The sequence below is a fragment of the Ciconia boyciana genome, unplaced genomic scaffold (genome assembly GCF_034638445.1).
Source record: "Ciconia boyciana unplaced genomic scaffold, ASM3463844v1 HiC_scaffold_38, whole genome shotgun sequence".
In the NCBI taxonomy this organism is placed as follows: Eukaryota; Metazoa; Chordata; class Aves; order Ciconiiformes; family Ciconiidae; genus Ciconia; species Ciconia boyciana.
This window is the reverse complement of record NW_027328406.1, coordinates 321,565-349,267: the sequence shown is the minus strand read 5'-3', so window position 1 is coordinate 349,267 and position 27,703 is coordinate 321,565. Positions and strand designations below refer to the sequence as shown.

The 27,703-nt window shown below is 65.4% G+C and overlaps 2 protein-coding genes across 2 annotated transcripts in view; both read left to right on the top strand.

The window, feature by feature from the left end:
- Positions 1–1,989: 1,989 nt before the first annotated feature.
- Positions 1,990–11,537, top strand: SLC7A8 (solute carrier family 7 member 8). The gene is made up of 12 exons (XM_072849253.1): positions 1,990–2,186; positions 2,268–2,573; positions 2,998–3,202; positions 3,278–3,429; positions 4,230–4,355; positions 6,701–6,854; positions 6,925–7,048; positions 7,141–7,244; positions 8,708–8,804; positions 8,883–9,032; positions 9,117–9,294; positions 11,305–11,537. The coding sequence occupies exons 2-12, from the start codon at positions 2,414–2,416 to the stop codon at positions 11,421–11,423; spliced, it is 1,569 nt and encodes a 522-aa protein (XP_072705354.1). The 5' UTR covers positions 1,990–2,186; positions 2,268–2,413; the 3' UTR covers positions 11,424–11,537.
- A 1,049-nt stretch (positions 11,538–12,586) lies between these two features.
- Positions 12,587–27,703, top strand: part of ACIN1 (apoptotic chromatin condensation inducer 1) — a 29,129-nt gene continuing 14,012 nt past the window's right edge. Inside the window, 5 exon segments of the mRNA XM_072849217.1 lie at positions 12,587–12,972; positions 14,921–14,986; positions 15,100–15,211; positions 15,317–15,411; positions 17,350–17,696. Coding sequence (XP_072705318.1) covers positions 12,835–12,972; positions 14,921–14,986; positions 15,100–15,211; positions 15,317–15,411; positions 17,350–17,696 — 758 coding nt within the window. The 5' untranslated portion in view covers positions 12,587–12,834.

Genomic DNA, 27,703 nt, shown 5'->3' with positions numbered 1-27,703 from the left:
TGCTTCCCCGCTCCCGCTCCCGCCGGATCCGGCCCCGGCTCCGGCCCCGGCTCCGGCCGCCGCCGCCTCAGCCCCGCGCTGCCCCGCACCGCCGCCCCGCAGCGCCGCCATGGCCGCCCGCCGCACCGCGCATGCGCCGCGCCGGGGGAAGGGGAGGGGCGGGGACAGCGAGGCGGCGCCCAATAGCGGGGCCGGGGGGGCGGGGATAGCGAGGCGGCGGCCAATGGCGGGGCCCGGGTGGCGGCGGGAGGGGGGGCGGGCCGCGCTCTTAAAGGGGCCGCCGCCGCCGCTCGCCCTTCGGCCGCGTTCTACCGCGCGGCGGCCCCTTTAAGAACCCGCGTTTTGGCCGTTTTCCCCCGTTTCCGATCGCGCTTCGCCTCGCGAACCCGCCGCTTTTAACCATTTCGGCCCTTTTTAGGCCTCCGGCCCTTCCCCACCCCGCTCTCGGGGGGGGGGGAACCCCCCCGGCCGCTTAGCGCCTCATTAACCCCCCCCAATCCCGTTAATTGGCTCCGTCTGCACGCTACCTGCGCCTTAATTAAGATAATTACGGCCTTAATTAGCTAATTAACCGCCCTTTCCGCGCGCGGGAGAAGAGGAAGAATCCCTACGGATAACTAAAGAGGGGTTGGGGGGGGATTAATTAGCGTGGGGGGGTTCATTAGCGTGGGGGGGTGTTAATTAGCGCGGGGGGTTAATGAAGGCCGCGGCGCCGCTTCACCAACCGCCTAAGAAGAGCTTGAAGTCCCGTCCGCTCGGGCTAATAACCGTCCCGCCCGGTTAATTAATAAGCCGTTAATAGGCGCGGGCGGGGCGTTAATTAGTGAGCCATTAATGGTGGGGCGCGGGGGGAAGGGTAATTAATGAGGGATTAATTAAAGGAGGTGGGGAAAAGGCGGGAAGGGGGCGCATGCGCGGGGAGGTAGGGAGGAGTGCGCGTGCGCGGGGGGCACTGCGCGTGCGCGGGGGCGGGAAAAGGGCGGGAAAAGGCGTCGCGCGCGCTGGCCGGGGGGGGGTCGGCTGAGGAGAAATGGCGGGAAGAGCGGTAGGAATGGGAGGAAATGGGGGTCGTGAGGGGGAATACGAGGGAAGGGGGCTGTGTGAGGGGAAATGTGAGGGAAAAGGGGGATGTGGGGGGCGTGAGGGGAATGTGAGGGAAAAGGGGGATATGGGGGGCGTGAGAGGAAATGTGAGGGAAAAGGGGGATATGGGGGGCGTGAGGGGAAATGTGAGGGAAAAGGGGGATATGGGGGGCGTGAGAGGAAATGTGAGGGAAAGGGGGATATGGGGGGCGTGAGAGAAATGTGAGGGAAAAGGGGGATATGGGGGGCGTGAGGGGAAATGTGAGGGAAAAGGGGGATATGGGGGGCGTGAGGGGAAATGGGGGTATAGGGAGGATATGTGGGTGTGTGAGGGGCAATCTGAGGGAAATGGGGGGTGTGAGGGGACGTGGGGAGTATAGGGAGCATATGGGGGGTTTGAGGGAAAATGTGAGGGAAAAGGAGGGTTGTTGGGGGACGTGGGGCAAAAGGGGGAAATGGGGGACGTGAGGAGAAATATGAGGGAAAAGGGGGATGTTGGGGGGTGTGATGAGAAATGGGGAGGTGTGAGGAGAAATGTGAGGGAAAGGGGGATGTGGGGGTGTGAGAGGAAATGGGGGGTATAGGGGAATCAGGGGGTGTGAGGGGAAATAGGAAGGAAAAGGGGAGATGGGGGGCGTGAGAGGAAATGGGGCGGTATAGGGGGAATACGAGGGAAATGGGGGGTTTGAGGGATAATGGAGCGGCTTGAGAAGCAATGGGGGCAGACTATAAGGGGAAATGGGGGGAAGATGAGGGGAAGCGGGATTATATGGGGGCTGTGAGGGGAATGGGGGGACGTGGGGCGAACGGGGGCTGGAGGGGACTATGGGGGAATGGGGGGCGTGAGGGGGGATTGGGGGGACGAGGGGTCATGGGGGGTTCAGAGGGCAAGGGGGGCTGAGGCTAACTCGGGGAATTTGGGGCTGGAGGCAGGATGGGGCTCCCCACGTGACCGAGCCCCCCCTCCTCCTCCTCCTTCCTCCTCCTCCTCCTTCACCTGGGGGGGGAAAGTCCGCTCCCCGTTATCAGCGTCTCGGCCGGAGAGGGGAGACCGAAGGTCCCCGGCAAGGAGAAGGGGGCAGACACGCTCCGCTCGCCCACCAGGTATTTGGAAGGGGGAGGAGGGGGTCGGCCACCCCACCTTGGGCTTCAACCCCCTAAACTCCCCCCTTTTCCCCCTTACAGCACCCCAAAACCCCGAGGAGAACCCCCCCCTCCATGGGGGAGCGGCGCCGCTGAGGAGAACCGCCCCCTGCGACGCCGTCCGGAAGAGGGGAGCGAATAAACACCCCCCGCCCCTAAAAACAACCCCAAAACAACACCCGGTCGCCATGACGGAGGGTGCCCGGCAGCGGGGTTCCCCCCCGGAGAAAGGGGACCCCCCCGAAAAAGAAGATGGAGGAGGAGAAGGAGGAGGAGGGGGCGATGATGGCGGCGGCGTGGCCTTGAAGAAGGAGATTGGGCTGCTCAGCGCCTGCGGCATCATCGTGGGTGAGTCGGGGGCTCCCCGGCCCCCCGCGCCCCCGTGTCCCCCCAACCCTCCCCGCCCCCCAGGCTGTCAATAGCCGCCGCTGTCACCTTGAGGCGACTGTGGTGCCGTGGGGGGGGGGATTCCCCCCACAACTACCCATCCAGGGGGGATCCCCCCCCCGACACCCACGGGGGGGGCCGCTTTGGGGGCGTCCCAGGGTTGGGGGGGTGTTTTGGGGGGGTCCCCCGGCAGGCGTGGGGCGCCCCACGAAACGGTTGGGGGCGGGGGGTGCCGGGCTGCCCCACGCCTCTCCCCCGTGGGTCAGAGTCCGCCCCGCACCCCCGGGGGCGAAACTCCGACCCTCGGGGCGCCGCCGGACGGGGTGACGCCCCCCCCCCGGGTCGGCGTGACGTCACGGCGTGACGGCGACGACGTCACCGGCAGGCAACATCATCGGCTCGGGGATCTTCGTCTCCCCCAAAGGGGTGTTGGAGAACGCGGGGTGCGTGGGGCTGGCCCTGCTGGTGTGGGGCGCGACGGGGGCGGTGACGGCCGTGGGGGCCCTGTGCTACGCCGAGCTGGGCGTCACCATCCCGCGCTCCGGCGGCGACTACGCCTACGTCAAGGAGATCTTCGGGGGGCTGGCGGGGTGAGTCCGTGGGGCGGGGAGGGGGGGGAATCTATGGGGCAGGGCGGTGACGGCGGCGTCCCCCCCCCCCGGCAGGTTCCTGCGGCTGTGGATCGCGGTGCTGGTCATCTACCCCACCAACCAGGCCGTCATCGCCCTCACCTTCGCCAACTACGTCCTACACCCGCTCTTCCCCGACTGTCCCGCGCCCGAGCCCGGGCTGCGCCTCCTGGCCGCCGCCTGCCTGCGTGAGTACCCCCCCGCGGCGCCTGTACCCCCGCACGTACCCCCGGCCTGGCGGGGACGGGCAGGGAAGGGCCTGCCTGCGGCTGGGCGGCGCGGGGTGAGCCCCTGCCTACAGGCGGACGAGCTCCTGCCTGTCGTGAGCTCCTGTCTACAGGCAGCACGCGCCTGTTGCTTGCACGTGGTGAGCCTCTGCCTACAGGCGGACGAGCTCCCGCCCGTTGCCTGTACGTGGTCAGCCGCTGCCTGCAGGCGGACGGGCACACAGCCAGCTCCTGGCTACAGGCGGACGAGCTCCTGGCTACAGGCGGACGAGCTCCTGCCTGTCACGAGCCGCTGCCTACAGGCAGCGTGCGCCTGTTGCCTGCACGCGGTGAGCTCCTGCCTGCAGGCAGATGAGCTGCTGCCTACGCACAGGCGGACGCTGGCTTCGCGCCTGTACGCGGCGAGCGCCTGCCTACAGGCGGACGAGCTCCTGCCTGTTGCGAGCGCTGCCTACAGGCAGCGCGCGCCTGTTGCCTGTGTGCGGTGAGGTCCCGCCTGCTGCCTGCGCGTGGTGAGCTCTCGCCTACAGGCGGACGGGCGCGCAGCGAGCCCCTGCCTACAGGCAGCGTCCGCCTGTTGCCTGTACGCAGCCAGCTCCTGCCTACAGGCGGACGAGGTCCTGCCTGTCGTGAGCCCCTGCCTACAGGCGGTCGGGCGCACGGGGACCTGCTCCCTGCAGAGACAGCGATACGGGGCGGGGGGGGCACCGGGGGGGGTCCGGCAGCCCCTGCCCCTCCCCCACCCTCCCCTCCCCCCCCAGTGCTGCTGACGTGGGTGAACTGCGCCAGCGTCCGCTGGGCCACCCGGGTGCAGGACGTCTTCACCGCCGGCAAGCTGCTGGCCCTCGCCCTCATCATCGGCACCGGCATCTTCCAGATCTGCAAGGGTCAGCCCCCCAAAACCCCCCCAGGACCCCCCCAAAACCCTCCCGCCCCCCGGCTCCCCCTTCCCCGCCCCATGGTCCCCAAGAGCCTCTTGGGCCCCCAAATATCCCAGGGACCCCCGGCCCCCCCAAACACCCCTCGGGGCTCCCTGTGCACCCCTCAGGTTACCCGGGGACCCCCCACCACCACCCCACTACCCCGGGGCCCCCCCACACCCCTAATTACCCTGGGAGCCCCCCGCACCCCTAATTACCCCGGGGACCCCCCGACACCCCTAATTACCCCTGGGAGCCCTCCACACCCCTTAATTACCCCCGGGGGCCCCCCACACCCCCTAATTACCCCTGGGAGCCCCCGCACCCCTAATTACCCCTGGGACCCCCCGACACCCTAATTACCCCTGGGAGCCCTCCACAGCTCCCCAATGAGCCCTAGGGGGCCCCCCCACACCCCCACTACCCCTGGGACCCCCCACACCCCTAATTACCCCTGGGAGCCCCCCCCCACCCCTAATTACCCCAGCCTCCCCCCGACACCCCTAATGAGCCCCGGGGACCCCCCACACCCCTAATTACCCCGGGGCCCCCCACACCCCCTAATTACCCCTGGGAGCCCCCCCCACACCCCTAATTACCCCTGGGAGCCCCCCACCCCTAATTACCCCAGCCTCCCCCCGACACCCCCTAATTACCCCGGGGGTACCCCCACACCCCCCACTACCCCGGGGCCCCCCCCACACCCCTAATTACCCCTGGGACCCCCTTAATTACCCCTGGGACCCCCCACACCCCCTAATTACCCCTGGGCCCCCCGCCTCCTTAATTACTGCTACAGCTCCCTAACGAGCCCTAGGTCCCCTCCACACCCCCTAATTACCCCTGGGCCCCCAATCACCCCTAGGGTCCCCCTAATTACTCCTTGCCCCCCACATCCCCTCTAATCACCCCTACGGCCCCTTTACCCCCCCAACTGCCCCTGGGGCCCCCAAAATCACCCTCAGCCCCCCCAAAGCCCCTCTACTCACCCCTAGGGCCCCAAATCACCCCTAGCCCCCCAGCACCCCTAATTACCCCTAAGCCCCCTAATTATCCCCAGGCTCCATAACCCCTGATCAGCCCTAGGGCCCCCTAACTATTCCTCACACCCCCAATCACCCTCAGCCCCCAAACCCCCTCTAATTACCCCTAGGGCCCCCAGTCACCCCCAAACCCCTCTCATCACCCCCAGCCCCCCAAATCACCCCTAGGCCCCCCAAACCCCTCTCCAAATCACCCCCAGCCCCCAAATCACCCTTAGCCCCCAAACTCCCTCTCATCACTCCCAGCTCCTCCAAATCACCCCCAACCCCTCATCACCCCTAGGCCCCCCAAACCCCCCTCATCACCCCTAGGCCCCCCAAACCCCCTCATCACCCCCAGCCCCCAAATCACCCCTAGGCCCCCAAATCCCCCCCAAATCACCCCTAGGCCCCCCAAACCCCCTCTCATCACCCCTAGGCCCCCCAAACCCCCCAAATCACCCCCAAACCCCCCAAATCACCCCTAGGCCCCCCAAACCCCTCTCATCACCCCCAGCCCCCCAAATCACCCCTAGGCCCCCCAAACCCCTCATCACCCCCAGCTCCTCCAAATCACCCCTTAGCCCCCCAAACTCATCACCCCCAGCCCCCAAACCCCCTCTCATCACCCCCAGCCCCCCCAATCACCCCTAGGCCCCCAAACCCCCTCTCATCACCCCCTAGGCCCCCAAATCACCCCTAGGCTCCCCCAAACCCCCTCATCACCCCTCGGCCCCCCAAACCCCTCTCATCACCCCTAGGCCCCCCCAAACCCCCTCTCATCACCCCCAGCCCCCAAATCACCCCTAGGCCCCCCAAACCCCTCTCATCACCCCTAGGCCCCCAAATCACCCTAGGCCCCCCAAACCCCCTCATCACCCCCAGCCCCCCCAAATCACCCCTAGGCCCCCCAAACCCCTCTCATCACCCCCAGCCCCCCAAATCACCCTCGGCCCCCCAAACCCCCTCTCATCACCCCTAGCTAGGCCCCCCAAATCACCCCTAGGCCCCCCAAATCACCCCTTGGCCCCCCAAACCCCTCTCATCACCCCAGGCCCCCCAAATCACCCCTCGGCCCCCCAAACCCCCCTCATCACCCCTCGGCCCCCAAATCACCCCTAGGCCCCCCAAATCACCCCTAGGCCCCCCAAACCCCCTCTCATCACCCCCAGCCCCCCCAAATCACCCCTAGGCCCCCCAAACCCCCTCTCATCACCCCCAGGCCCCCTGGAATCACCCCCGGCCCCCCCCCAGTCGCCCCCCAGCCCCCGCGCTGACCCCCGCCCCCAGGGGAGCACTTCTGGCTGGCCCCCCGCCAGGCCTTCTCCTTCTGGCAGCCGCCGGCGGCGGGGCGGGTGGCGCTGGCCTTCCTCCAGGGCTCCTTCGCCTACGGCGGCTGGAACTTCCTCAACTACGTCACCGAGGAGCTGGTGGATCCCTACCGGTGCGGGCCGGGGGCGTGGGGGGCGCTGCGGGGGGTTTGGGGTCCTCACCCCCCCTCCCCTCCCCCCCAGCAACCTGCCCAGGGCCATCTTCATCTCCATCCCCCTCGTCACCTTCGTCTACGTCTTCGCCAACGTGGCCTACGTCACCGCCATGTCCCCCCAGGAGCTGCTGGACTCCAACGCCGTCGCCGTGGTGAGTGCGTGCCCGGGGCGCGGCGGGCGGCCACGCCCCCCGTCTGCCCCGCCCTGCCACGCCCTTCCTCCGCCTCCCCCCCCTCCCCGCAGACGTTCGGGCAGAAGGTGCTGGGCGTCATGGCCTGGGTGATGCCGCTCGCCGTCGCGCTCTCCACCTTCGGGGGGGTCAACGGCTCCCTCTTCACCTGCTCGCGGTGAGTGCGCCCCCCGCTCTGACGTCACGCGGCCACGCCCCCTTTCCCCGGTGATGTCACACAGCCCTGTCGTCCTCATCATCACTCCCCCCCCCCCCCCCATGTGGACCCGCCTGGGGCTGACCCCTCTCCTGGCCCCGCCCCCTTCTGTAACCACGCCCCAAGGGAGTGGCAAGGGGTGGCCACGCCCCCTCGTGTGGCCACGCCCCTATCAGGGGGCGGAGCCCCCCCCAGAGTGATGGGCGCTGGCCCTGCCCCTTTAAGGAGCTGTGGCCCGGGGGTGGGGGGTGGACACGCCCACTTTTCTGGAGCTCCGCCCCCTCTTCGGGAGACACGCCCCCGGGGTGGGGTGTGAGGCCACGCCCCCTTCGGCGAGCCACGCCCCCTGGGAGCATTGTGGGAGGCCACGCCCCCTTTTAGAGCTCCACCTCCTTGGGGCAGGCCAGCCCCTGGGAGTGGCTATGTAGCCACGCCCCTTCGTGGAGCCACACCCCCAGGACTGACACAGCCTGGTCCTGCCCCCTTCCCTAGCCACACCCCTCCCTGAAAGCCACACCCCTCCCTGAAAGCCCCACCCTGTGAGGCCACGCCCCTTCCCTGCTCCCACCTCCTGGGGATCCCTCCCTTTCCCTGGCCCCGCCCCTTCCTGAAGCCCCTCCCCAAAGCCCCACCCCTCCCAAACCCCCACCTGTGTGAAGCCACGCCCCCTCCCGAAGCCACGCCCTCCCTCCCCAGCCCTGCTCCTGCCCCTCGGGGGGTGTGTCCATCACACCCTGTCCCCGCCCCTGCAAGCCCCACCCCACCGAAGCCACGCCCCTCCCAAAGCCACACCCCCCCAGCCCTGCTCCCACCCGGGGGGGGCGTGTCTCAGTGCCCCCTGTCCCCACCCCCTCACACAAGCCCTGCCCCATCGAGCCACGCCCCTCTCCCAAAGCCACGCCCCTCTCCCAAAGCCACGCCCCTCTCCCAAAGCCACGCCCCTCTCCCAAAGCCACGCCCCATCCCTGCTCCCACCCGGGGGGCGTGTCTCAGTGCCCCTGTCCCCACCCCCTCACACAAGCCCTGCCCCATCGAAGCCACGCCCTCTCCCAAAGCCACGCCCCCTCTCCCAAAGCCACGCCCCATCCCTGCTCCCACCCGGGGGCGTGTCTCAGTGCCCCCCGTCCCACAGCCACCCCCTCCCCAGCCCTGCCCCACCCGGGGTGTGTCTCAGTGGCCCCCCCACAAGCCACGCCCCCCACAGCCACGCCCTCCCAAAGCCACGCCCCCCCCCAGCCCTGCTCCCACCCTGGGGGTGTGTCTCAGTGCCCCCCAAGCCACGCCCCTCCCAAAGCCACACCCCCCTCCCCAGCCCTGCTCCCTCCCCGGGGGGGGGGTTGGGGGTCTCAGTCCCTCCTCTTCCCCCGGCCCCACCCCCCCCAGCCCCGCCCCCTCTGACGTCACGGCCCCTCCCCTCCCCCCAGGCTGTTCTACGCGGGGGCGCGGGAGGGCCACCTGCCGGCTCTGCTGGCCATGATCCACGTGGAGCGGCGCACCCCCATCCCCGCCCTGCTGGTCACCGTGAGTGGGCGGGGCCGTGGGCGGGGCCGTGGGGCGGGGCCTCCGGGACGCCCCGCCCACCCTCCCCGCCCCCCCCAGTGCGTCTCCACCCTGCTGATGCTGGTGACGGGCGACATCTACACCCTGATCAACTACGTGGGCTTCGTCAACTACCTGTGGTACGGCGTCACCGTCGCCGGGCTGGTGGCGCTGCGGTGGCGGCAGCCGCGCCGGCCACGCCCCATCCGGGTGAGCCACGCCCTCCCCCCGCCCCCCCCCCCTCCACGGCGCGTCCCGCCCCCACCCCCGGCCTCACCCCGTCCTCCCCCCCAGGTCAGCCTGTGCTTCCCCGCCCTGTACCTGCTCTTCTGGGCCGCCCTCCTGCTCTTCTCCCTCTGGTCGGAGCCCCTCGTCTGCGGCATCGGCCTGGGCATCATGGCCACCGGCGCCCCCCTCTACCTGCTGGGGGTGCGGGGGGGACCCCGGCCCCCCGCCCTGCGCCGCGCTATGGGTCAGCGGGGTCCTCCGGGGGGTGCCGGGGGTGGATGTGGGGCGCCGGGGGGCGGCGGGAGATGGGTAATGGGGTTGGGGTCTGGGGGGTGGTTGGGGGTGAGGTGGGGGCTATGGGGTGATGTGGGGGTGATGTGGGGTGATGTGGGTGGATGTGGGGCGATGTGAGAGGGCTATGGGGCGATGTGGGGGCGATGTGGGGTGATGTGGGTGGATGTGGGGCACCGGGGGGCGGCGGGAGATGGGTAATGGGGTTGGGGTCTGGGGTGGTTGGGGGTGAGGTGGGGGGCTATGGGGTGATGTGGGGGTGATGTGGGGTGATGTGGGTGGATGTGGGGCGTGTGGGGGCTATGGGGCGATGTGGGGCGATGTGGGGTGATGTGGGTGGATGTGGGGCACCGGGGGCGGCGGGAGATGGGTAATGGGGTTGGGGTCTGGGGGTGGTTGGGGGTGAGGTGGGGGCTATGGGAGTGATGTGGGGGTGATGTGGGGTGATGTGGGTGGATGTGGGGCGATGTGGGGGCTATGGGGCGATGTGGGGGCGATGTGGTGATGTGGGTGGATGTGGGGCACCGGGGGGGGCGGCGGGGAGATGGGTAATGGGGTTGGGGTCTGGGGGGTGGTTGGGGTGAGGTGGGGGCTGTAAGTGATGTGGGGGGTGATGTGGGGTGATGTGGGTGGATGTGGGGCGATGTGGGGGCTATGGGGCGATGTGGGGGCGATGTGGGGTGATGTGGGTGGATGTGGGGCACCGGGGGGCGGCGGGAGATGGGTAATGGGGTTGGGGTCTGGGGGTGGTTGGGGGTGAGGTGGGGGCTATGGTGATGTGAATGGGGGTGATGTGGGGTGATGTGGGTGGATGTGGGGCGATGTGGGGGCTATGGGGCGATGTGGGGCGATGTGGGGTGATGTGGGTGGATGTGGGGCACCGGGGGGCGGCGGGAGATGGGTAATGGGGTTGGGGTCTGGGGGTGGTTGGGGGTGAGGTGGGGGCTATGGGGTGATGTGGGGGTGATGTGGGGTGATGTGGGTGGATGTGGGGCGTGTGGGGGCTATGGGGCGATGTGGGGGCGTGTGGGGTGATGTGGGTGGATGTGGGGCACCGGGGGGCGGGAGATGGGTAATGGGGTTGGGGTCTGGGGGTGGTTGGGGTCTGGGGGTGGTTGGGGTCTGGGGGGTGGTTGGTGAGGTGGGGGTATGGGGTGATGTGAGGGGCTATGGGGTGATGTGGGTGGATGTGGGGCGCCGGGGGCGGCGGGAGATGGGTAATGGGGTTGGGGTCTGGGGGTGGTTGGGGTCTGGGGGGTGGTTGGGGCGATGTGAGCTATGGGGCGATGTGGGGGCTATGGGCGATGTGGGGCGCCGGGGGCGGCGGGGAGATGGGTAATGGGGTTGTGGGGGGTGGTTGGGGTCTGAGGGGTGGTTGGGGGCGAGGTGGGGGCTATGGGGCGATGTGGGGGGCTATGGGGCAATGTGGGGAGCTATGGGGCGATGTGGGGGGCTATGGGGTGACGTGGGGGTGATGTGGGTGGATGTGGGGCGCCGGGGGCGGCGGGGAGATGGGTAATGGGGTTGGGGTCTGGGGGTGGTTGGGGTCTGAGGGGTGGTTGGGGGTGAGGTGGGGGGCTATGGGGTGATGTGGGGGTGATGTGGGTGGATGTGGGGCAATGTGGGGGGCTATGGGGCGATGTGGGGGGCGATGTGGGGTGATGTGGGTGGATGTGGGGCACCGGGGGGGGCGGCGGGGAGATGGGTAATGGGGTTGGGGTCTGGGGGTGGTTGGGGGCGAGGTGGGGGCTGTGGGGCGTGTGGGGCGGCGGGGAGATGGGTAATGGGGTCGTGCTGGGGGTGGCTGTGGTCTGGGGGGTGTTTGGGGCGATGTGGGGGCTATGGGGTGACGTGGGCCAGTGGGGCGGCAGGGAGACGGCAGTGGGTTGCGGGGGGTGGTTGGGGTCTGGGGGTGCTGTGGGGCGCCGTGGGGCAGCCGTGGGTCACAGCCCCTCTCCCGCAGACGCCCTGACGCGCTTCGGGCAGCGCCTCTGCCTGGTGGTGTACCCCCTCGCCGGCGGCGACGCCGCCGCGCCCCACGGCGACCAGCAGCAGCCCCTCACCTCCCAGCCCCACAACTGAGCCCCGCCTCCCCAGCCCCACACCTGAGCCCCGTGGGGCTGCCCCTCCCCGCAGTGCCTTCCCCCGCCCACGGCGCAGCCCCACGGCTGCCCCAGTGCCTTAAACCCAGCCCCCCTCCCCCGGCCTTGCCGTGGGGCGCCCCACGGCGCGGCTGCCCCACGGCGGAGGAGCGTTCCCCCCAGCTGGCCCCCCGGAAATGGGGGGGGCCTGGTGGGGCGGGGCTTCTTTGGGAGCCCTGCCCCCACCGGCTGGCCCCGCCCACCGCCCCCAAGCTCCGGCTTCTCAAGGTAAGAATCTGCCCCATAGTCCTGCCCCATAGCCCCTTATCCTGCCCCATAGCCCAGCCCTATAGCCCTGCCCCATAGCATCTCCAACCCTGCCTTAGAGCCTTGCCCCATATCTCCCCATCCTGCCCCATAGCCCCCCATCCTGCCCCATATCTCCCCATCCTGCCCCATAGTCCCCCTCCTGCCCCCTAGCCCTGCCCCACAGCTCCTCTACCCTGCCCCATGGCCCCCATAGCCCTGCCCCATAGCCCCCTCCTGCCCCATAGCCCCCCTCCTGCCCCAGAGCTCCCCTCATCCTGCCCCATAGCCCCCGTGATCCCACCCCATAACCCCATAGCCCTGCCCCACAGCCCCTAACCACCCCCCCATCTCCCCACAGATCCGTGGGGCCCAGCCCGGAAGCACCAGCCCTGCCCCCCCAACCCCCCAAATCCCCGGGTGGGGGGGGGGGGGGGGGCGCCTGGGGTCACGTGGTGTGGCCCCACCCCCTCCCCCCTTTGTGTTTTTTTGTAGGTCCTACGTAAACAAACGCGGGGGCGGGGCTGGGGCGGCGGGGGGAGGGGCGGCGGGGGGCGCGTAGGTTCTACGTCAATAAAGGTTCTTGCAGTGAAGGCGTGGGGCGGCGTTAATGACGTCAACAAAGGCGGGGGCTGCGTCATCGGGGGGGGTTTGTGTAGGTCCTACAAAAATGAAGGGGGGAGGGGAGGAGGGTCCTACGTCACCACGGTCCTCACCGCGGTCCGCAGCGCCCTCCCCGGAAAGAGCCGAACGCTTCCGGGTGGGGAAAGGCGGAAAGAGGCGGAGGGAGGAGGAAGCTTCGCTTCCGGGTCGGCGAAAAGAGCCGAAGCGGGGGCGGAAAGAGCCGAAGCAGGGGCGGAAAGAGCCGAAGCGGGAGCGGAAAGAGCCGAAGCGGGGGCGGAAAGAGCCGAAGCGCCGGGAGCCGAAGCGTCGGCGGAAGTAAACGAAGCGCGTCCGGAAAGAGCCGAAGCGGGGTCGGAGGGAGCCGAAGCGTCACGGAAAGAGCCGAAGCGTTTCCGGAAGTTGCCGAATCGGCCTCCGGAAGGAGCCGAAGCGTCGCGCGGGGCGGGCGCTGGGTTGGGAGCGGTTGAGCGGCGCCACACAAGATGGCGGACGGGGAGGAGGTGACTCTGGACGGGCGGCCGCTCCATCTGCTCCGCGTCGCCGACCTGAAGGCGGCTTTGGAGCAACGCGGCCTGGCCAAGAGCGGACAGAAAAGCGCCCTCATCAAGCGGCTCCGCGGGGTGAGGGCGGCCGGGCCCCGGCCGGGGGGAGCTGAGGAGAAGGGGAAAGGCGGACGGGGGGGGGGGGAAGGCGGTTACCGGCGGCGCATGCGCCATCGCCCTGTTCTATCTTCTCCCCCACCCCCTCCCGCCCCGGTTTCCCGCCAACGGCTGAGGGAGCTGCGCGCATGCGCAGAGCGGGATCGTCGGGGGGGTCGGGGGGGGAGAGACCCCCCCTGAGCTGAGGGGATTCGAGGTAAAAGTCGTGGTGTGGGGGGGGAGGTTTGAGGTAAAAATCGCGTTTTGGGGGTAAAAGTCGCGGTTTGGGGGGTGTGAGAGGATTTGAGGTAAAAGTCGCGGTTTGTGGGGAGGATTGAGGTAAAAGTTATGGTTGGGGGGGTGTAAGGGGATTTGAGGTAAAAGTCCGCGTTTGGGGAGTTTTGGGGAGAGCTGAGGTTAAAAGCACGTTTCGGGGGGTTGTGAGAGGATTTGAGGTGAAAGTCCGCGTTTGGGGGGAGGTTTGAGGTAAAATTCATATTTTTGGGCAGGACTGTGAGGGGATTTGAAGTAAAAGTCCCGGTTTGGGGGGAGAATTGAGGTTAAAAATCACGTTTTTGGGAGTTTAGGGGGATTGTGAGAGGATTTGAGGTAAAACTCGTGGTTTGGGGGGAGAATCAACGTAAAAATCATGCTCGATGGGGGACTGTGAGGGGATTTGAGGTAAAAGTCCCGTTTGGGGGAGTTTTGGGGGGAGAATTGAGGTTAAAATCACGTTTAAGGGGGACTCTGAGGGGATTTGAGGTAAAAGTCCCAGTTTGGGGGGAGGTTTGAGGTAGAAGTCGCAATTTTGGGGAGTTTAGGAGGGACTGCGAGAGGCTTTGAAAAAAGAGTTGCGGTTTGGGGGGAGATTTGAAGTAAAAGTCGTATTTCGGAGAGTTGTGAGGGGATTGGGGATAAAATTCACGGATTGGGGGAGAATTAAGGTAAAACCATGTTTGATGGGGGATTGTGAGGGGATTTGAGTTAAAAGTCCCTGTTTGGGGGGAGATTTGAGGTAAAAATCCCGGTTTGGGGGAGTGTGAGGGGATTTGAGGTAAGAAGTCTTGGTTTGGGGGAGTTTGGGGGGGAGATTTGAGGTAAAAATCCCGTTTCGGGGAGTTTGGGGAGGACTGTGGGGGAGAACTGAGGTAAAAATCCCGTTTGATGGGCGACCGTGAGGGGATTTGAGGTAAAAGTCCCAGTTTGGGGAAGTTTTGGGGGAGAATTGAGTTTAAAATCACGTTTGGGGGCTGTGCGGGGATTTGAGGTAAAAGTCACGTTTTGGGGGAGTTTTGGGGGGCTGTGAGGGGATTTGGGGTAGAAACAGCATTTTTGGGGAGGTTGTGAGGAAATTTGGGGTGAAACTGCTTGGGGCAGGCTGTGAGGTGATTTGAGGTGAAAGCCGCGGTTTTGGGGAGTTTGGGGGAGGTGGGGGAACGCGAGGTGAAACTCGTGGGTTTGGGGGATTGGGGTGAAAAACCACATTTTGGGGGAGTTTGCAGGGACTGGCGGTAAAAGGCATTTTGGGGAGTTTGTGAGGAGAGTTGAGGTAAAAATGGTGTTTTGGGGAGAGTTTGAGGGGGCTGGAGGAGATTGGGGGGCCATAGGGGACCCCCTGCTTTGGGGGGTTTGGGGGATTTGGGGCATCAGGACCCCCCTTAGTGAAGTGAGGGGAGGTTTGGGGGGTCTGGGGAGGTTTTGGGGGCGTGTGAGGAGGTTTGGGGGTCTGGGGGGTTTGGGGTGGGGGCTGACAGGGGACCCCTCTAGTGGGCTTTGGGGGTCCCCAAGCTGACACCCCTTAAGTGACTTAAGGGGGGTCTGGGGATTTGGGGGGCTGCCACCCCCACAGCAACCCTGTGGAGGAGGCGATGGGGGGGTCCGGGGTGGGAAATTTGGGGGTCCCCTTTAACCCCCCCCCTTTGTGCTCCAGGGGCTGATGCTGGAGAACCTCCAGAAGCACACGACCCCCCACGCCACCTTGCAGCCCAACTCCCAGGTGAGAGAGACCCCCAAAAAAAAAAAAAAAAAAGAAAAAATATTTATTGGGGACCCCTTAAGCCCCTCTGTGTCCCCCCCAAATTTATTGGGGACCCCCTGTGCCCCCCCCAGATCGGGGAGGAGATGAGCCAGAACAGCTTCATCAAGCAATACCTGGAGAAGCAGCAGGAGCTGCTGCAGCAGCGGCTGGAGCGGGAGGCCCGGGAGGCGGCCGAGCTGGAAGGTGAGGGTCTGGGGGGACCCCCGCGCCCCAAAAAAGGGGGGTGCGGCTTGGGGGGGGGGGGGTGGGGGGTGTCCGATCCCCTAATTTTTGCCCTCCTCCCCTCAGCTTCGGGGAGAAGCGGCCCCGCGCCCCAGGAGCCCGAGGACTCGGACGACGAGGGGGGACGGAGGCAGGAGCGGCGCGCCGGGCACCTCCGGCAGGTAGGGAGGGGGTCCCCCCCCGGGCTGGGGCGTCCGTCCGTCCGTCTGTCCGTCCCCGGAGCGTTTTCGGGCGTTTCCCGGGGTTTGGGGGCAATTCGCAGGTGCGTGGGGGGGCTTCCTCACGGTTTGGGGGGATTTGCCTCACGTTTGCGTCTCTTTGCTTTTTTCCCCCATTTTGGGGTGCTTTTCGCCTCTGCGGGCGTTAGGGGGATTTTTTCCTCGCATTTTGGAGCTTTTTTTATATAATTTGGGAGCAATTTTCCTCAGGTTTGGGTGTGGGATGGTCTTTTTTCACGTTTTGGGGTGTTTTTGTGCTTTGCGGGTGTTTTGGGGTGATTTTCTCCTCACGATTTGGGGCATTTTTCTCTTTTGGGGGGATTTTGCCCCGTGGTTTCGGGGGATTTTTCCGTGTTTTGGGGAGATGTTGTCTCAGGAATTGGGGGGATTTGCCTTACGTTTGTGTCTCTTTGCTTTTTTCCCCCCATTTTGGGGTGCTTTTCGCCTCTGGGGGCGTTAGGGGGGATTTTTTCCTCACCTTTTGGGGCTTTTTTTTACAATTTGGGAGCAATTTTCCTCAGGTTTGGGTTTGAGGTGGATTTTTTTCACAATTTGGGGCGTTTTTCTCTTTTGGGGGGATTTTGCCTCGTGGTTTCGGGGGATTTTTCCGTGTTTTGGGGAGATGTTGTCTCAGGAATTGGGGGGATTTGCCTCACGTTTGCGTCTCTTTGCTTTTTTCCCCCCATTTTGGGGTGCTTTTCGCCTCTGCGGGTGTTAGGGGGGATTTTTTCCTCACCTTTTGGGGCTTTCTGTTACATTTTGGAAGGATTTTTCCTCAGATTTGGGTTTGGGGTGGTCTTTTTTCACATTTTGGGGCGTTTTTGTGCTTTGCGGGTGTTTTGGGGTGATTTTCTCCTCACGTTTTGGGGCGTTTTTCTTTCGGGGTGTTTTGGGGGGATTTTGCCTCACGTTTTGGGGGGATTTGCGTCACATTTGGGGTTGGGGTGTTTTTTCACGTTTTGGGGTGCTTTTCGCCTCGGGGGCGTTAGGGGGATTTTCTCACCTTTCGGGGTGTTTTGTTTTTTACATTTTGGGGGCATTTTCCTCAGGTTTGGGTTTGGGGTTTTTTTTTCCACGTTTCGGGGCGGTTTTCCCCTTTGCGGGTGTTTTGGGGAGATTTTCTCCTCCCCTTTTGGGGAGATTTTCCCTCACGTTTGGTTGGGTTGGGTTTTTTCCACGTTTTGGGGCGTTTTTCGCTTTTGCAGGTGTTTGGGGGCGATTTTCTCTTCCTGTTTTGGGGGGATTTTTCCTCACATTTGGGTTTTTGGTTTTTTGGGGTTTTTTTCACGTTTTGGGATGTTCTTCTCGCTTGGGGGAGATTTTGGCCTCCCATTTTGGGGCGTTTTTTCCAACTTTGGGGCACTTTTCCTCACGTTTTGGGGGGATTTGCCTCGCATTTGGGTTTGTTTTTCTTTTTCACATTTTGGGGTGTTTTTCTTCTTTGGGGGCGTTTGGGGGGAGATTTTTTTCGCATTTGGGGCGGATTTTTTTTGAAATTTCCGGCATTTTTGCTCACATTTGAGGGGAGTTTTTTGCACATTGGGGTAGATTTGTCCTCACCTTTTGGGGGGAGTTGTTATGTTTTGGGGATTCTTTATTTTTTTTGCACGTTGTGGGCGTTTTTTCTCCAATTTGGGTGGGATTTTGTTTGATGTTTTGGGGGGGTTTCCTCACGTTTCTCCTCGCGTTTTGGGGCGCTTTTTCCCCGTCTTGGGGGCGCTTTTCCTCGCGTTTTGGGGGATTTTCCTGGCGTTTCGGGGTCTCTCCTCCCCCCGTTTTGGGGAGTTTCTCTGTATTTGAGGGAGGGCGCTGCCTGCTTCGGGGTCCCCCCGGTATTTCGGGGGTCCGGCCCCCCCTAACCCCCGCTGCCCCTTCCCGCAGGCTCGAGGCGCCAAGCCCCCCGACATGGGGGCGGAGGGGCCCCCCCGCGGCCGCCGGGGTGGGGGGCGGCCCCCCCTGAAGCCGGGCGAGGAAGAGGAGGAGGAGGAGGAAGAGGAGGAGGAGGAGGAAGAGGAAGAAGAGGAGGAAGAGGAGGAGGAAGCGAAGCCCCCCGAAGCGGGGGAGCCCCCGAACCAGCGCCAGCCGGACGAGGGCGCCCCCCGCGCCCCCTCCCGGGAGAGCGAGGGGCCCCCCCCGCCGAACGAGGGGCCCCCCCCGCCTAACGAAGAGCCCCCCCCGGCCAGCCGGGCCGAGGAGGAGCCGGAGCCCTCCCCCTCCCCGCCGCCGCCGCCGCCCGCCCGCCTCCTCCCCTCCCCCGCCGCTGACGGAGGGGGCCGCCCAGCCGCCCCCCGCGGGGAGAGGAGCCCCCTCCCCTCCTCACCAAGGAGACCCCTCCCCCTCCCCGGGGGACCCCGGCGGCCGCGAGCCCTCCCCCTCCCCGGGGGGGCGGGGCCGGCGCCGGGCTTCCTCCCGCTCCTCCTCCTCCTCCTCCTCCTCCTCGCCCTCGGCCTCCTCCCGCGCCAGCTCCCCCTCCCCCCCGGCGTCGCCCGCCAGCAGCGCCGGCAGCAGGAAGGTGAGCGGGGGAGGGGGCACCCCGAAATGGGGGGGGGGGGCTGCCAGGGCCCACTGGGACCAGACTGGGAGTCCCCAGGCCCAACTGGGACCAGACTGGGAGCCCCCAAACCCAACTGGGAGCACCTAGGCCCAACTGGGAGTCCCCAAACCCAACTGGGACCCGACTGGAGGCACCTAGGCCCAACTGGGAGCCCCCAGGCCCAACTGGGACCTGACTGGGAGTCCCCAGACCCAACTGGGAGCACTTGGACCCAACTGGGACCCAAGTGGGAGTCCCCAAACCCAACTGGGAACCAACTGGGAGCACCTAGGTCCAACTGGGACCAGACTGGGAGTCCCCAGGCCCAACTGGGACCCAACTGGGAGCCCCCAAACCCGACTGGGGGCACCTAGGCCCAACTGGGAGTCCCCAAACCCAACTGGAGGCACCTGGGACCCAACTGGGAGCCCCCAAACCCAACTGGGAGCACTTAAGCCCAACTGGGAGCACCTAGGCCCAACTGGGACCTGACTGGGAGTCCCCAGACCCAACTGGGAGCACTTGGACCCAACTGGGACCCAATTGGGAGTCCCCAAACCCAACTGGGAACCAACTGGGAGCACCTAGGCCCAACTGGGACCTGACTGGGAGCCCCCAGGCCCAACTGGGACCCAACTGGGAGCCCCCAAACCCAACTGGGAGCACCTAGGCCCAACTGGGACCAGACTGAGAGCCCCCAAACCCAACTGGGAGTGCCCAGGCCCAACTGGGACCAGACTGGGAGTCCCCAAACCCAACTGGGAGTCCCCAAACCCAACTGGGAGTCCCCAAACCCAACTGGGAGCACCTAGGCCCAACTGGGACCCGACTGGAGGCACCTAGGCCCAACTGGGACCCAACTGGGAGCACCTAGGCCCAACTGGGACCTGACTGGGAGTCCCCAGACCCAACTGGGAGCACTGGGACCCAAGTGGGAGTCCCCAAACCCAACTGGGAGCACTTAAGCCCAACTGGGAGCCCCTAGGCCCAACTGGGACCTGACTGGGGGCACCTAAGCCCAACTGGGAACATTTAAACCCAACTGGGAGTCCCCAGGCCCAACTGGGAGCCCCCAAACTGAAGTGGGAGCCCCCGAGCCCAAACTGGGACCCAACTGGGAGCCCCCGAGCCCAAACTGGGACCCAACTGGGAGCCCCTGGGGCCCAACTGGGAGGCTCCCAGTCCCAACTGGGCGCCCCGCCCCTGTCTCCGCAGGACGGCCCCGAGGGTCCCGGGGGGGCGGCGGCCGCCTGCCCCCCGAACCAGCCCCCGCGGTGAGTGGGGCTATAGGGGATGGGGGGGGTCCCTATAGGGGATGGGGGGTGATAGGGGATGGGGGGATCCCTATAGGGGCTGGGGGGCTATAGGATGGGAGGGGTCCCTATAGGGGCTGAGGGGGGATCCCTATAGGGGATGGGGGTGATAGGGGTTGGGGGATCCCGATAGGGGCTGGGGGCTATAGGGGATGGGAGGGGTCCCTATAGGGGCTGAGGGGGATCCCTATAGGGGATGGGGGTGATAGGGGTTGGGGGATCCCGATAGGGGCTGGGGGATCCCTATAGGGGCTGGGGGGGCTATAGGGGATGGGGGATCCCTGTAGGGGCTGGGGGGGATCCCTATAGGGGATGGGAGGGGTCCTGATAGGGGCTGGGGGGGATCCCTATAGGGGCTGGGGGGCTATGGGGGCTGGAGGGGTGATAGGGGATGGGGGATCCCTGTAGGGGCTGGGGGGCTATAGGGGCTGGGGGGATCCCTATAGGGGCTGGGGGGATCCCTATAGGGACAGGGGGCGATAGGGGATGGGAGGGGTTCTGTAGGGGCTGGGGGGGCTATAGGGGACGGGAGGGTCTGTGTAGGGGATGGAGGGGGCTATAGGGGATGGGGAGGGGTCTCTATAGGGGATGGGGGGCTATAGGGGACGGGAGGGTCTCTATAGGGGATGGGGGCTATAGGGGATGGGGAGAGGTCTCTATGGGGGGGCTATAGGGGATGGGGCGGGGGCTATAGTGGATGGGGAGGGGTCCCTATAGGGGACAAGGGGTCCCTATAGGGGATGGGGGTCCCTATAGGGGATGGGGGTGGGGGCTATAGGGGATGGGGAGAGGTCCTTATAGGGGACAAGGAGGGTCTATAGGGGCTGGGAGGGGTCTCTATAGGGAACGGGGGGCTATAGGGGATGGGGGCGGGGCTATAGGGGACAGGGAGAGTCCCTATAGGGGATGGGGGCTATAGGGGACAGGGGACTGTCTGTAGGGGATGCGGGGGCCTTGGAGACCTTGGGGGTCTTGTGGGGGATATATGGTGTCTATAGGGGATGGGGGTCCCTGGGGGGTCCTATGGCAGATGTACAGTGTCTATAGGGGATGGGGGGCTTTGGAGACCCTGGAGGAGGTCCTGTGGGGGATACACAATGTCTATAGGGGATGGGGGTCCCTGGGGGGTCTTATGGGGATGGAGGGACATGTATAGGGGATGGGAGGGTCCTGGGGGGATATAGGGGTGTCTGTAGGTGATAGGGGTGCTATGTGGGATGTAGCAGCGTCTATAGGTGAGGAGCGGTCTGTGGGAGGCTTTTATGGGGGATATAGGAATGTCTATAGGTGATGGGGGGTCCCATGGCAGGTCCTGTGGGGGATATAGGGGCTCTATAGGTGAGGGGAGGTCCTGTGGGGGGATAGGGGTGTCTATAGGTGATGGGGGGGTCCCTGGGGGCTCCTATGGTGGATATAGCAATGTTTATAGGAGATGGGGGGGTCCTATGGGGGATGCAGGGGCATCTATAGGGGATGGGGGGTTCTGGGGGTATATAGGGGTGCCTATAGGTGATGGGGGGTCCTGGGGGGGGTCTTATGGGGAATATAGTAACATCTATAGGGCATGGGGAGTTCCCTGGGGGTCCTGTGGGGGATGTAGGGCTCTATAGGTGATGGGGCGGCCCCGGGGGGCTCTTATGGCGGATATAGAGGCATCTATAGAGAATGGGGGTCCTGTGAGGGATGTAGGGGCTCTATAGGTGATGGGAGGGGGCTGTGGAGACCTGGGGTGTGACTTGTGGGGGATATATGGTGTCTATAGGAGATAGGAGCATTTCTGGGGGTTTCTATGGGGGTTACAGAGAGGTGTATAGATGACGGGGTCCCTGTGGGGGATATAGCGGTGTCTATAGAAGTTGGGGGCCCTGGGGGCTCCTATGGGGCACATAAGGATGTCTATAGGTGACGGGGGGCCCTGAGGGGCTCCTATGGGGGATGTAGGGGCTCTATAGGTGATGGGGGTCCCTGGAGGAGTGCTATGGGGGCTGTAGGGGCTCTATAGGTGATGGGGGAGGTCTTGGAGACCCTGGGGGTGTCTTGTGGGGGATATATGGTGTCTATAGGGGAGGGGGTAGTCGTGAGGGGGTCCTACGGGGGATATAGAGCTGTCTATAGGTGATGGGAGTCCATGGGGGCGTTCTGTGAGAAATATAGAAGCATCTACAGGTAATTGGGGGGACCTATGGGGGATATAGGAGCGTCTGTAGGTGATGGGGGGGCCGCAGGGGCATTCCATGAGGGATATAGGAGCCTCTACAGGTGAGGGAAGGGTTGTATGGGGGATATATGGTGTCTATAGGTGATGGCGGCATCTTTATGGGGGTCTGGGGAGGCTCTGTAGATGATGAGGGGTTCCTGTGGGGGATATAGGAGCATCTATAGGTGATGGGGGTCCCTGTGGGGGATATAGGAGCATCTATAGGTGATGGGGGGACCCTGCGGGGTCCTATGGGGGATATATGGTAGCTATAGGTGATGGGGGGTCTTTATGGGGCTCTGGGGAGGCTCTGTAGGTGACGGGGGGATATAGGGGTCTATAGGTGACGGGGGGCTTTGGAGACCCTGACAGAGTCTTGTGTCTATACGGTGTCTATAGGTGGTGGGGGTGTTCCTGGGCACGCGCTATATGTGATGGGAGTGTCTGGGGAGGGCCGTATAGAACATACAGGACGCTCTATAGGCAATGAAGGTGTTTCCGTGGGGGCTTGGGGGTGCTCTATAGGAGATATAAGGGATTGTGTAGGCGATGGGGGTGTGTCTCTGGGAGTCTGGGGGGCTCTGTAGGGAGCACAGGAGCTCTATATGTCATGGGGGAGCTGGGGGCTCTATAGGGGATATAGGGGTTTTATAAGTCATGGGCGTGTCTCTGGGGGGCTCTGTAGGGGATATAAGGAGCTCTATAGGTGAAGGAGGGGGTCCGGGGGGTTTATAGGTGATATAGTGAGCATATAGGTTATGGGGGTCTGGGGGGCTCTGTAGGAGATATAGGCAGGTCTATAGGCGATGGGGGTGTCCCAAGGGGGGTCCGGGGGGGGCTCTATAGAGGGTATAGGGAACTCTATAGGTCATGGGGGTCGCTGGGGGGGTCCGCAGGGGCTGTATAGGAAACATAGGCAGCTGCGTAGGTCACAGGAGTGTTTGTGTGGGGACTCGTTAGGCTATATAGGAAATTGTATAGGTGACAGGAGTTGTGGGGGTCCCGGGGGGCTGTATGGGGGGTACAGGAGGCTTTATAGGTGACAGGGAGGGTCCAGCGGGGCCGTATAGGTAATATAGGAGGCTCTATAGGTGATGGAGGGAGTCTGGGGGAGGCTGTATAGCGGATGCAGGAGACTGTATAGGTGACAGAGAGGGTCCGGCGGCGCTGTATAGGGGATATAGGAGGCTCTGAAGGTGGCAGAGGGGGTCCAGGAGAGCTGTATAGGGCATATAGGGGACTCTACAGGTGACGGAGGGAGTGTGGGGGGGCTGTATAGGGGATATAGGAGGTTCTATAGGTGACGGAGGGAGTCCGGGGGCTGTAGGGGCTCTATAGGTGCCGGCGGGGGCCATATGGGTGATATGGGGAGCTCTATAGGTGCCGGTGGGGGCTGTAGGAGGCTCTATAGGTGCCGGCGGGGCTGTGTGGGCACACAGGGAGCCCTATGGGTGCCGGCGGGGGCTGCAGGGGGCTCTATAGGTGCTGGCAGGGGCCATATGGGGAGCCCTATAGGTGCTGGTGGGGGCTCTGTGGAGGATGTAGGGAGCCCTATAGGTGCCAGCAGGGGCTGCAGGGGGCTCTATAGGTGCTGGCAGGGGCCATATGGGGAGCTCTATAGGTGCTGGTGGGGGCTCTGTGGAGGATGTAGGGGCCCCATAGGTGCCGGCGGGGCCATATGGGGAGCTCTATAGGTGCCAGCGGGGCCATACGGGGAGCTCTATAGGTGCCGGTGGGGGCTCTGTGGAGGATGTAGGGGCTCTATAGGTGCCGCCGGGGCCATATGGGGAGCTCTATAGGTGCCAGGGGGGCCATATGGGGAGCTCTATAGGTGCCGGTGGGGGCTCTGTGGAGGATGTAGGGGCTCTATAGGTGCCGCCGGGGTCATATGGGGAGCTCTATAGGTGCCGGTGGGGGCTGTAGGGGGCTCTATAGGTGATGGCGGGGGCCATATGGGGAGCTCTATAGGTGCCGGTGGGGGCTCTGTGGAGGATGTAGGGGCTCTATAGGTGCCGGCGGGGGCTGGGGGCTCCCTATGGGTGCCGGGCGGGTCCTTAGGGGCTGCCTCTAGGGGATGGGGGCGCCGTGGGGCAGGGCCGCGCCGTGGGGCGGGCTGTGGGGCCGCCCCCTGCCCCACGTGGGCCGGGGGATGCGGCGGGGGCCGGAGCCCTCCCCTCCCTGCCCCTCCCCGCCCCCACCCCGCCCCCGCGCCTGCGCGGGGCTTCTGGGTAAGCGGCAAGATGGCCGCCCCGCCTGCCTGCGGCTCCCCGCACAATAGAGGGCGGGACCCCTCCGCCCGCGGGGGCCGCCATGCTGGCCGCCTGCGAGGAGGGGTGAGACCCACGGCCTGCCCCACGGCCTGCCCCACGGCCCGCCCCACGGCCCGCCCCCAACCGGTGTGCCGGGGGCTGGGGGGCGGCGGGGGAGGGGCGCTGGGGGCTGGGGGGCTGGGGAGGCTTCTGGGGGAGCTGGGGGCTGGCAGGGCGTCGTGTGGGGCTGGGGGGCCGCTGGGGGGGCTGGGGGGCAGGAGGCTTTCGGGAGGGGCTTCTGTGGGGCTGGGAACCCCCGTAGCGTGGGGCAGGCGTGGGGCAGGCGTGGGGGGCGTTTGGAGCCCTCTCGAGGTGGCGGGGGCTGTGGGGCAGGGCCCCCCCTTTTGGGGCTCTGTGGGGTTTGTGTGGGGCAGGCACCCCCCATTTGGGGGCTCTGTGGGGCAGGGACCCCCCCATGTGCAGGATCTCTGGGGCTGGGGGCCCGGCCCCCGGCTGTGGGCCCAGCCCCACTGATCCCCGCTCCCCCTCCCCACAGCGAGGAGCCGGCGGTGCCCATGGAGCCGGGACCCCCCCGGGCGGGGGCTCCCCCAGCGCCCCCCCTGAGCGCCCCCCGGACCCAGAGGTAACCTGGGGGGGGTGGGGGGGGGGCGGCGACACCCCCAAAGTGTGGGGCAGGTGGGGGGGAGGGGCCCTTCCCTGCGCCCCCAGATTCTGCCCCACGGAGCCCCCGTCACGCACCCTCCGCCCCTCGGGGGCGCCCGGGGGACGCCCGGACTCACTTGGGGGGCACCCCACGGTGCTGCCGGCAGCCGGGGGACCCCTAGAATCACTTAGGGGGTGCCCCCCATTTGCTCACGGGGCACCCCGTAGCGCTGCCGGCGCTCAGGGAACCTATAGCTTCACTTATGGGGCACCCCATAGCCTTGCCAGCATCCGGGGAGCCCTGTAGTCACTTAGGGGGTGCCCCGTGGCGGCGGGGAGCCCCCTATTCACTTATGGGGCACCCCCCAGCAGCGCGGCTGTTCACGGGGGTCTCCGCGTTCATTTAGGGGGTGCCCCACATCTACGGGCCCTCTCGTACTTAGGGGGCGCCCCACAGCGCCGCAAGACACCTGTGGGACCCCCGGCTTTACTTGGGGGGCGCCCCACATGGGCGCAAAGCACTTAGGGGGGCCCCCCACCTTGACCTCAGCCCCTGTGGGACCCCGATAGTTACTTAGGGGGTGCCCCACACTGGCGCTTCCAGCACCCCCGTACTTAGGGGGTGCCCCACAGCGTTACCAGCACCTGTGGCACCCCCCTGTACTTAGGGGGTGCCCCACACCAGCACCTACAGGATCCCTATATCTACTTAGGGGGCACCCCACACCGCTGTGAGTGCCTCTGGGACCCCCGTATTTACTTAGGGGGCACCCCACACTGCCCCGAGCGCCTCTGGGAGCCCCGTATTTACTTAGGGGGCACCCCACAGGGGCACAGGCACCACGGGGACCCCTGGCTTACTTTGGGGGTGCCCCACACCGCCTGAGGGCCCCCACCGCTTTTACTTGGGGGGCACCCCACATCCGTGCCAGCCCCCGTGGACACACCCCGCCCCGCCAGTTTAAACCGGGGCCACCATAGTTACTCGGGGGGCACCCCACATCGCTGCGCAAACACCTCCCCCTCCACTTGGGGGGCGCCCCATGCCGGCCCCCCCCACCCCGAATCTGACTTGGGGGGCAGCTGGCTGCGCCCCACGGCCCCCGGGACCCCAGGACCCCCAAACGTCTCTCTTTTGGGCACCCAGCGCTGGCTTAAAGGACCCCCGGGACCCCCACGTCTCCCTTGGGGGGGGCACCCAGCGCCACCCCACGGACCTCCCGGACCCCCAACGTCTCACTTGGGGGGCACCCAACACCCGAAGGACCTCTGGGACCCCCAACATCTCACTTGGGGGGCACCCGAACCCGGTTGAAGGACCTCCGGGACCCCCACCGTCTCCCTTGGGGGGCACCCAACACCCGAAGGACCTTGGGGACCCCTGTCTTTGGGGTCACCCACCATCTGGAGGACTCGTGGGGCCCCCGACGTCTCACTTGGGGGGCACCCCACACCTGAAGGACCCCTGCAAGCCCCGACGTCTCACTTGGGGGGCACCCCAGATCTCGAGGACCTCCAGGAACCCCCCCACGTCTCGCTTGGGGGTGGGGGGGGGCACCCAACACCTGAAGGACCTTGGGGACCCCCACGTCTCCTGGGACCCCCACGTCCAGCCCGGAGCCACCCAAGACCCACTCGAAGGTCTCCAAGACCCCCAAGTCTCTCCTGGGGCCACCCAACGTCTGCTGAAGGACCTCGGGGACCCCCAGGTTTCTCCGGGGGGCAACCAACATCTTCTCAAGGAGTTCTGGGACCCCCACGTTTCTCTGGGGGGCAACCGACATCTGCTGAGGGACCCCCAAGTCTCTCCTGGGGCCACCCAACGTCTGCTGAAGGACCCCTGGGACCCCCAAGTCTGTCTGGGGGGCAACCAACATCTTCTCAAGGACGTTTGGGACCCCCAAGTCTCTCCTGGGGCCACCCAACGTCACCTCAAGGACTTTAGGACACTTAGGGGTCTTCTGGGGCCACCCAAGACCAAACTCGAAGGTCTCCAAGACCCCCAAGTCTCTCCTGGGGCCACCCAACGTCTGCTGAAGGAGCTCGGGGACCCCCAAGTCTCTCCGGGGGGCAACCAACATCTTCTCAAGGACTTTAGGACACTTAGGGGTCTTCTGGGGCCACCCAAGACCCACTCGAAGGTCTCCAATACCCCCAAGTCTCTCCTGGGGCCACCCAACGTCTGCTGAAGGACCCCTGGGACCCCCAGGTCTGTCTGGGGGGCAACCAACATCTTCTCAAGGATGTCTGGGACCCCCAAGTCTGTCTGGGGGGCAACCAACATCATCTCAAGGACATCTGGGACCCCCAAGTCTCTCCTGGGGCCACCCAACGTCATCTCAAGGACTTAAGGACACCCCTGGGTCTTCTGGGGCCACCCAAGACCCACTTGAAGGTCTCCAAGACCCCCACGTCTCTCCTGAGGCCACCCAACGTCTGCTGAAGGACCCCTGGGACCCCCAAGTCTGTCTGGGGGGCAACCAACATCTGCTGAAGGACCCCTGGGACCCCCAAGTCTCTCCTGGGGGCACCCAACATCATCTCAAGGACTTTTAGGACACCCCTGGGTCTTCTGGGGCCACCCAAGACCCACTTGAAGGTCTCCAAGACCCCCACGTCTCTCCTGAGGCCACCCAACGTCTGCTGAAGGACCCCTGGGACCCCCAGGTCTGTCTGGGGGGCAACCAACTTCTGCTGAGGGACCCCCAAGTCTCTCCTGGGGCCACCCAACATCATCTCAAGGACTTTAGGACACCCCTGGGTCTTCTGGGGCCACCCAAGACCCACTCGAAGGTCTCCAAGACCCCCACGTGTCTCTTGGAGGCCACCCAACGTCTGCTGAAGGACCCCTGGGACCCCCAGGTCTCTCCAGGGGGCAACCAACATCTGCTGAGGGACCCCCAAGTCTTTCTTGGGGCCACCCAACGTCATCTCAAGGACTTTTAGGACACTTAGGGGTCTTCTGGGGCCACCCAAGACCCACTCGAAGGTCTCCAAGGCCCCCACGTGTCTCCTGGGGCCACCCCACCTCTTCTGAAGGACCCCTGGGACCCCCAAGTCTGTCTGGGGGGCAACCAACATCTGCTGAAGGACCCCTGGGACCCCCAAGTCTCTCCTGGGGCCACCAAACATCTGCTGAAGGACCCCCGGGACCCCCACGCGTCTCCTGGGGGCACCCAACTCCACCCCATGGACCTCTGGGCCCCCCCCAACGTCTCCTGTGGGGCACCCCATGGACCTCAAGAACCTCCGCCATCTCCTGTGGGGCACCCCATGGATC

What these genes read in the sequence shown, in the direction of transcription:
- SLC7A8 (XM_072849253.1), top strand. Translation starts at nt 2,414, where the DNA reads ATGACGGAGGGTGCCCGGCAGCGGGGTTCCCCCCCGGAGAAAGGGGAC. An exon ending in CGCCTGCGGCATCATCGTGG is followed by an intron (nt 2,574 to 2,997) that starts GTGAGTCGGGGG and finishes CGTCACCGGCAG; the next exon opens with GCAACATCATCGGCTCGGGG. An exon ending in ATCTTCGGGGGGCTGGCGGG is followed by an intron (nt 3,203 to 3,277) that starts GTGAGTCCGTGG and finishes CCCCCCCGGCAG; the next exon opens with GTTCCTGCGGCTGTGGATCG.